Raw genomic sequence first — 10,470 nt, forward strand, 5'->3', positions numbered from 1 at the left:
GTTTCTAATTGTTTTCTTGGGTAATTTGTATCATTATGAACAAACTCATCTTTAGAATTTTTTTCTCTCATGCCTTGTGCAAATGTCGCAACTTCTTCCATTTTTTCTCACCATATGGATACAACAAGGATATATTTCTTCAATACTAAGAAAAATCAGCTACATTATTCAACTAAATTGCCATACAACTATTTGTTAGTAATTCTGACATGAGAAATAGTTTATTGTAAATTTAATTTGTTATTTATACGAAATTCACAAGAAGATAACTTAATAACACCACACCACGCCAAGATCACGAGGCATTAACCTCCCTTTGAGCAAAAGAAGAAGAAAAAAAAAAAATCCATGGAAAACAACAATAATGCCCAAATAAGTAGCTCTAATTAAGTTTGTTATGAGAGCATAAAATTCATTATCTACTTTACCTTAGGCGGATCACCAAGTCTTAGCTCAAGATCTAGTCCCTCCATTAAGCCTGGGCTATGAATTTCGAGTCCTTCTAGTCGATGACCCCTACCAACTAAAGTTGGTTTCGGAATGATCATAGGTATCAAAGATGATTCGATTCTTCTCCTCTTCAAACCCACAAACTCCTCTTCTTCTTCTCCACGGGGAGGAGAAGGCGGACGTTTCGTATGGACTAAGTTCAAATTGATAGACAAATCAATAGTCCTTGTTTCATGATCTAGGACTTGTGAGTTCTTGTCGTTAGAAAGATTTGGCCATGAACACAACAATATGGATGGTTTCTTTTGGTTCTCTTCAAGATCTAGCTTACCTTGTATTGAAACACTAGAAGGTAATGACATGGGTAACCCGGAAACTCCATCATCATATTGTTCTTGATCAGCTTTAGGGTTGTAAGCTTCTTGATACCCAACCCAAGATGGGTATTGATGAACATGAGAAACTATAGGCTTATTCACCTCAAGATCATGACCATAAGATAGACTTTCAGTGTGAGGAGATGGGAGTTGCTTTAACCTAGCCCTATCCCTCCTATGGACATTCATATGACCTCCTAAGGCTTGGGCTGACCTAAACTCTCTTCTGCAAAAGCTGCAAGAATACGATCTTGGTGGCCATATGCACCCTCCAAGACCTCCAGATGCATCTTCTGCGAATGCTTTTTCCTCCCAAGAATCACCAAAAATAGGGTTCATTGATGCTTGAGCATGGGAAGTTGCACCCATCAAACCATCATGCTTTGTCCACACCCAAGGCAATCTTTCCTCCATTGATACAAGTATTTATTGCAAGAATAGAAGATGTGATTGTGAGGGCGGAGATGGAGATGTGTCCATATAGAGTCTACATCCAAGTCTACATCCAAGTTGAGAGAGGAATGGAATCTTTTAGCTAGTAGTTTAATATATATGAGAAACGTTTCTGTTTTAGCCAACCTAGTGGAAGATGGTGAAAATGTAGCTTCTTTTTTAACACTCTCTCTATCTAATTTTTCTTTTTACTCCTTTGTCCCTTTTTCTCTCTATTCGACAATGACCTTTCTTAGAATTTTGTGGAAACTATGTATACAAAATAAATTCGAGAATTTAGAAGGTATGTTTTCATATGGTATAGAAATATTTTGAAGGTATGTTCATCAATTTATTTATGAGATAATGAGAGAATGAATGGTGTGGGGTGAGTGTTTTGCGGTTGTCTTCCTCGGGTTAGTTTCTAGACTATTGATATTTGTATAGATGTCACGATCAAAGATATTATTAAAATAAGTGCAATAGAGAAGGTAGAAGCAATGTATAATAAAGTAACTAATAGTTACATATTGAGAATAAGAGAGAGTTAAACTCTAAAGAACTAGATTCTTATAATATTTTGAAAAATTAATTCAAGAGTCTCTAAAGAGAAATTGAAGAGTATTTTGAGAGATGAATGACTGGAGCTTGATCATTAATGATATTATAGTCTTTAACATTCGTGATTGCTGTTACTGTATTTCCATTGAATCAGGATATGCGATCAAGATATAAATATTTGAACTTATAAATGAATGCTCTTTAGCTTTTTTTTTTTTCATTTTAATTTATACAAAGAACAACGTTTTGTACTATTTTTTACAAGTTTTCATGAAAATTAATATCAAGATACTTAATAAACCTTTTTTTCTCCCATGCTCTATACCACTTTTGTGTGGATTGTGGATAATGAAAATTTTCTCAAAAAAAGGCATTCGGACATTGACATGTAAATCATTGTTTATTTTTATTTTGAAAGTGAACAGAATTAAGAAAAATATTTTTTTTTTAAATAATAATACAATTTCATAAGTTCACTTAATCAAAATTTCACTAATGAAATATTAGAAGGAACTTTCCTTTCAAAACTAAACATATGACTTGAAAGAGAGAAAATATTAAAACAATAATTTTTCGGAGAAAGAATGTCTATATATCAAAAGAACATGAGAAAACTAATTAAAGAGAATTGAGTTAATCTTCCAAACTAAATTGAATAGATCACAAATGTGAACATAATTATTCTCGGCTCGCTCTCGATCTTCTATTGAAAATCCAATGACGACAACTCACACCATAAAGAAGGTTATGAAAGATCCATGATATTTGTGTCTTAAAGTGAAAGTGGTCAAACATCTCTAAAGAAGAGATGAACTAGGCTTTCTTCATACTTCAAATAATGGATCGATGCATCTATTGATTGTTGCGATCCCTTTAATTTTGGCTCCATGAGACATATGTACGACATAACGTGTCCAAATTACTTAGTTGTCACAAAGCTGGGGCCAATATGAGATATATATTAATAGGAAAAAAAAAGAGAAATATGTATGTCATGAACTCGAGAAAATATTAAATTAAATTAAGATATAAATAGTATTCCACGTTGAGGTGTGTAAGAACTCATTGGTAGAGCACATTATCTCATGTCTTCATGTTTATGAGTTCAAATCATCGCAACAATCCTAACCATTTAAACAAAACCCAAACTATTTAACAATAATATTATAGTTCAATTGCTAGTTGGGACCATATTTGTAATAAACAAAAATCAATTATTTATTTCTTCAATTTTTTTCAACCATTTTCACACATTACAAATTTTTAAATCAATCAAATTGCATTAAAAAATTTGGAACCATATATCTCGAAAAATACTAAATTTAAAATACAATACTTTCAAATTCGTAAATCGTACACAAAATCATGTTTTCTGAATTTTATAAGAAATAATTACCAAATCTATCTATATTCGATTTTTCAAAAATATTTTCTGAGATCATACTTTAGTTACCTAAACATTTTCGACAAATAAAATGCGTAAATATCAAAAAACACTCAATTTAAAGGCGACTTCTTACTTTATCGTAATATTTTACTTTTCATAATTAATTTATCATATTTGTAATACACAAATAACAATTCTCTCTTTTCGATTTTTCCAACTATTTTAATACATTACACATTTTTTAAGACAATCAAATTGCATTCAGAAGTTTGGAATCCATATATCTCAAAAAATATACTAAATTTAAAAAATAAATACAATCAAACTAATAAATCATACACAAATTTTTGTGGTTTCTAATTCTTATAAAAAAATAAATACCAAATATCTCTCTCTTCAAATTCTCTTAAATAGTTTCTTATATCACACTTATTTTTAGTCACTCAAACCATTTTCCACAAATTAGAAATCTTAGATCTCACAAATTAAAAATCATTATCCAAAATATCTATAAATATCATTTCATTTACAAACATGATAAACTAATTAAAAAACGAAAAATAAAACGTTAGAATAACATTACAGACGTTTTGTCCATTTAGAAAAAGTCTCAAATGATTAAAATTGTGTAGTTCGAGTAAAATTCAAACCTCAAATAACAATTGGGCCTAATAATAATCTATATTTTGTTAATATAATCATCACTCGATTAGCTTCTAGGATGATGACCGGTGCGGAGTTAAGTGCCTCGTTGTGACGCATCATACTAGCGGTTTTATTAGTCGCATTAGATATAGAAAGAAGTTGAACACCGTGGAGAGCTCTTCTCGTGCTAGGATTTTGATCATGGTGGAGCATAAGGAGGTTAAACCGAAAATATATAATATTATGCGATGAGAAGACATTGATTGTTTTAATGTGGGACATTGTTATAGCTTTTATGTTGAGTTGTCTCTATTTGATTACTGTTGAGAGAAGTTGTGGGAATCTAAGATTTCTTCTAAAATCTTGTTTTTTGGCTGGAGTGTTATTCATGGTGGGATTTTGATGGACGAAGTATGTATGAAAATGGTGTATTATAGTTAATTGTTGTTGGATGTTCTTTATGGAGGTTGAATGAGCATCTCGCCTTCTTCTGTATTGTCATAGAGTGGCGGGTATTTGAAGTCTTCTTTGAGCATGACTAAAATTCAGTGGGTGATGTATGAGTATCTTGGTAATTGTTGGAAAGTTTGGATCGAAACAACAAATATGTCGGATCTGGATCGTTGGGTTACTATTCCTATTATCTTTTGGTGGACTATTTGGCTTCAACGAAATCGGCATACTTTTAGTTATTATATTCGTCTGATGCGTATAATACATCACGTCATTATTATGACATTATCTGAGATTCATTCTAAAAAGTCTGTAGAGTCGGTTGAGGAGCTTGTACTTCGTACACATTAAATTTTTGTGTCTCCCACCTAAAGTATTTATTTTTCTCTCTTATTATCTTTCATGTATTTTAATTTGTTCTGATGTCATTTTTGTTTTGTCGTTGTGCTTAAAATTTTTCATTTTTTTAATATTTGATTAACCATTTAAAAAACAACTTTGGAGGAAGGCAGCAACTAGTGATGTGGATCTTTTAAAAAAAATATATATATATATATATATATATATATATATATATATATATATATATATATTAATTAATTGTTAAAGAACTACGAGAGAGTTGCACTAAACCAAAAAAGGTTTTGATATGTGGAGATTGATTTTATTTTTCCAAAATTCTTTATCTATTTTTAATTAGTGTGATTTTTTATTTATTTTGTTTGGTTGTTAATCATGTCTAGCTACTTTGATGTTGCTTAGTTACTTTTGAGGTTGTCTAAATTGATGTGTCACAACTTCGTTTATAATTGATTTATTTTTCAATACAGAACGTAATTATCAACTTTTATATTTTCCATGAACAAATGAAGAGTTTCTCAAAATTTTAAACATATTAAGTAGTACACCTCAATTGCCTATTAAAACCTTGAATTTGATGTTTAATCGTGAATATAAATTTTTTGATGGGAAAATAAATTATTCAAAACATAACACTTTCCTAACTAATTGAGTATAAGAGATGAACAGAAGAAAAATTAAAACGACAATGTAAAACAAGTTTTAGCGTGAAAAAATCTCTTTTTAAATCGAGAGTAAAAACCACGGGACCTGAACAAGCTAACAATCCACTATCATCAACAAGGTTACAACTTACAAGTAATGATTCACTCTAGATATAACCAAACTAAAGTTTAATAAATTGCATCAAGATTACACAACAATCTTGGAAAATAATAACAAATAGCAGAAAGAGCAAGATCAACCAACCTTATGAATTCTGTAATTCTGATTTATCTTGGATTGACTTAGAAGTTTCGGAAAATAGATCTTCACCGTTCAACGTATCCCCATAAATAACCAACAAGATGTCAATGTTTGAAGTCGATCAAACGCTGCAAACTCCGACAAACGAAAATTTTCTCAAGTTGTTACCTCAAACTCTGAATCTATTTTTTCTCTACTCTCTTTTGTTGTTCTGTAAAACTCACTGAAACTTTAGATGAAAAATAATGTTCCTTCACATTGTATACTCTTATTCTGAGCCTAAATAAATCTCACACCAAGTTGAGTTTCTCCAACTAAGAGAACAAAACCTAACAATTTTTATATCGACAAACTAGTATTTACAGATTTTACATACTATATCTGCCTATTAGGGTTTTTGTTCCAAATGTTATTCTTCGTCCTTCATTTTCTAAAACTTCTGTTATATTTGATTATATCAATTTTGCCAAATCGACACAATATTTGTAAGTTTTTCCTTATAAAAATAAAGTAATAGAAACAATATAGGTGTCTTTATGAATCATTCAATAATTGACCAGAACTTCAAACCATTTGCAATAGAAAATGCATAAATAAGTTGGTTTTGTCGAAAGAGGAAAAGAAGGCTTCGACGTAACAAAAAGATTTTAATATATGATATTAATAAAAGAGAAAAAATTAATATATTGGCATGCAGACATCCTCTTGTCCCGTAAGTTAAGATTAGGAAAATGTCAGTCAAGGTACATTATTTTATTATTATTATATTCTAGGTGGGAGAAAACCCATAAATTCCAAAAATGTGACACCTTGAAAAGGACATTTATTTATATAAAATATAATTGTACAGTTAATAACTTTGATATATACAAGGCTAATTTAATTATTAAATAATCATTTCCTTCATTGAATAAATGGAGGAAATATTGTCTCCATATGGCATTCTATATGCTGAATAAACGCCTTTTCAACCATTTGAAGAATAAAAGTATTTAAACAACGTTTCTACTGGCACGATCAATGAAGATATTGAAAACATAAATTTTATAAAAATATATATATTATTTGCTGAGACTTGCAGAGGGATAAAGACTAAAGAATAATGTGAATGTTCATATATTTGGGTAGTGAGAGATTCGTAATTATTATTATTTTTTAAAACAATAGTAAGACTATATTAAACATTGGCCGAAAAATTCTGGATAATGAGATTCATGGTTAAGTAGATAAATTCTTTTATTTTTTAAGTTTTTTTATAAAAAAAATAATTATTTTAAAATTATATCATATCATTTATTAACTGTTAAGTAACTTATGTCCATAAATAGATATAAATTTAATGTGTTCACCAAAATAAACTTTGGTTACATCCACACGAAAGAAAGATTATTATTGAGAACATTATTACAGAGTGGATGACATAACAAATTAGGGTTATAACACGAGTTTATATAACACTCGGTCCCTTTAAATCCTAATAAATAGATAATTGGGTTGACCCATTAAGAAAGTCTAACTATTCAAGTGTATTCAACAAATCTCTACCTTGACTTGAATTCGCTCAAAGATCATAGGTGAATTAGTCAGTGCACATATGTCCTAGATGCATACGTCGATGTCGAATGGTCCAGATGCATTTGTCAATGTCAAATGACTCAATTTCATTTGTCAATGTCGGATGACCCAATGTTTATGCCAGATGACCCAGATGCATTTGTCAATGTTGGATGACCCAATACGCATTCGTCGATGCCAGATGACCCATGTTTTTTTAAATAGACATGAATTTAACGTGGTTCAGTACTAAGATAAAACTTGGTTACGTCCACCTAGAGGCTAGAAGAAAGAGACTATTATTGAGAAGATTATTAGAGAGATGATAACATGACAAACTAGGGTTATGATACGAGATTATATAACACACAGTCCCCTAAAATCCTAATAAATAGAGAATCGGGCTAACCCATTAAGAAGTCCAACTATTCAAGTATATATATATATTTTTAAAAATGTCAACTTAATTTTATTAAAAAGAGCGCAAGGTGCGTTCAAACGTTACAAAAGGAAAAGAAAAACAAAACAATAAATAAGAAAACAACATAAGAACTTTAAATGCCAATAAGATCGAAAAATTATCATCCCATACAAGCCTCTCTTTTTCAGATTAAGACGAACATGTGTAACATAAATTATTTGAGATGCTCGTATCCATAATTTTTTCCTTCAAAAACTCTTCTATTTTTTCTTTCCAGATTGTCCACCACATGATGAGGGGAATTGGTTTTCAATCGTCCGCAATTTTGTTGCTAGAACACACTCAATCCATTTGACTCAGAAGTCAACGACTTTTGATGGTTTATCTCAATGAAATTGAAGGAGGTTCTGCAAAAGAGTCAACGTGCTCTTGGCAAGGTCACGATAAAGAAGAATATGATCAATGAATTCATCACTCTTCAAACAAATATTGCATATGCTAGTGAGATGAAATCTTTTCTTTTTCAGTTTGTTAGATGTCAAGACTCCTCCATTGATAACTTCCCAACCAAAAAACGAGATTTTTTATGAAATTTTTTATTTCCACACCTCTTTCCAAGAAAACGGGGATGAAGATTTTTGGAGAGACGCATGATAAATGTAGCTAGTTTTAAAATTGGGAGAGTCAAACAGAGAAAAACTTGTCGTCAGTCTCTAGGTCAATCGAAACGTTGGTTAGAACATATATGAGGAGATCTCGTTTCCCCTCCTCTTCGGTGGAAAGTCGTCTATTTAAATAATTCTCCAAACAATTTGGTTACATGTGAGACGAAAACAGGCTATCACTTTAGCCTCATTTTTACTAGATATCTCAAAAAGATCCCGATAATAGTCTAATAAAATTTTGTTGGGGTGTTATAGTTCATTCCAAAAATCGATTTTCTTACCATTACTATTCCGTAAAAATGAGAAGGGGATAGAGTTTCTCCTATGTTTTAATATGGCGGCCCTATAGACTTCTTCCCATAAACTATTCAAGTCTATTCAATAATCATAATAATGAAAAATTAAGAAAATAATGAAAAGCTGAAAAGACAACAAATAAAAAAATGCAGACAATTGACAACAAGTAATTCTGATGTAATGTGTGGTCATGTTGTTAAACTAAATGTAAAAAAATAGATATACAAATAGATTAAGTTTAGAAAATATTTATATTATATAAATATAAGAAAATGCATTTCAATATAATAAATATATGATAATTACCTATTTTATATTGTCCGGAGATAACTAGTATTTGGAGTTAAGTGACGTATGACTAAGATTTAGTGAGTGATGAGTAGTTACTGAGAAGTTTGGATTGAGATTGTTGATATATTAGAACTTACATATTTGGATTACATATTTGGATAATAATCCTAATTATTTTCTGTTGGACTATCTGGTTAGAAATAAATCATTGAATCTTTAATGATAGTATACAATTGATAATAATATTATTACAATGTTTTTTGAGATTCAATCTAAAAAGCAAATAAAGTCAACCAAAAAGTTAATTATTCTGGTTGAATACCTACTATCTCGATAACATAAGGTAATGTATTTATATTTTTTCATATTTTAATGTTAGACTTTTTATTTTATTTTCTGAGGGACCTTTTAAAAAAATGTTATATATGTATATGATAATATTATATATATTGTATTTTTCTAAAGAAAATATTATATATAATGTGTAAATGGGTTAAGAATATATGTAATAAAATTATTCATTAGACTCAATAATACAATATATTTGTGCACACTTATTTTCTTCATTTGATCTGAAAAGTATAAACTCTTTTTTTCAATATTATGAATTTTCTAAAAAAATACCAAAGACTATTAATACCTCAAAATTGTCCACCATACTTTTACACCAATGCTAATGATTCAAATTTCAGTCGGCCTAAGGACGGATCTATGTTTGATAGGAGAGGAAAATTGGTTGTAAAAATAAAAAAATGTGAGGAGAGAGATTTCTTTTCTTTCTCAACTAATGAGATTGGTCATTCTCTTTCACATTGTCTCTTCTAAATTTTTTTCTCTATTATTTCTCAAATAAATTAAAATTACAATCAAAATGTGATATAACTCCTTAATTTTTAAAATTTAAAAAATAGATAAAATTAAACGCTAATCTACCTATTTCATTCATAAATTTTCTAAAATAATCCCTTCAAATCCTGAATTCGTGCACGATCGGCATTGACATTGTTTTGCTTGTAAAAATCAATTCTGACCCACAAAAGGCATAGAGATGAATAACGACTACCCTCAATTCTGACCCACAAACGGCATAGAGCATGAATAACGACTACCCTTACCGTCACAATCAATATTAGCCGCCCTTACGGTTTTATTTCGAAATGTCCTTGATTTTATTCTAGACGGTTTGTTGCATATTTATTGATAACTCAGTGACATATTCTTCCATCATTTTTGCTCTCTTATATAAGTTTTTTGATATCTTATAATATTTTAATGAATCTTTGATTATAAGTTAAGGATGAGGATACTCATGGATGGTACTATTAGATAGAGTTTTTACATGCTAAATAACATCCTCAAGAGACATAAGAAGATTCTTCTCTCCACATAGATGATAGAACATACCAATCATTGACTTTGACACTCAAATAATTGTTCTGAGTTCCATCTTAATTTGAATCTTATGTCTTACCCAAATCATATTATTATTGCATATATATTTCTGAGAAAGCCTAACTCATCATTTCAAACATGTCTTTTGACTTGTGATTTATAATTTGTTTGTTCTTTCATACTGAAAGTGTCTTTAATACTTCTCTATACGAATAAAAAGTTTCTCATTTTTTCATAAGAAACCCTGAATACCTCCAAACAGTGTTACATTGCCTAAAA

At 29.9% G+C, this 10,470-nt stretch overlaps 1 protein-coding gene across 1 annotated transcript; it reads right to left on the reverse strand.

Annotated features, from left to right (window-relative positions):
* Window positions 1–419: 419 nt before the first annotated feature.
* On the reverse strand, window positions 420–1,241 carry LOC124938930 (probable transcriptional regulator RABBIT EARS). Its single transcript, XM_047479451.1, has one exon. The coding sequence runs from the start codon at window positions 1,239–1,241 to the stop codon at window positions 420–422; it is 822 nt and encodes a 273-aa protein (XP_047335407.1).
* Window positions 1,242–10,470: the final 9,229 nt, after the last annotated feature.

This window comes from Impatiens glandulifera, chromosome 5, assembly GCF_907164915.1.
Source record: "Impatiens glandulifera chromosome 5, dImpGla2.1, whole genome shotgun sequence".
NCBI classification, from domain to species: domain Eukaryota; kingdom Viridiplantae; phylum Streptophyta; class Magnoliopsida; order Ericales; family Balsaminaceae; genus Impatiens; species Impatiens glandulifera.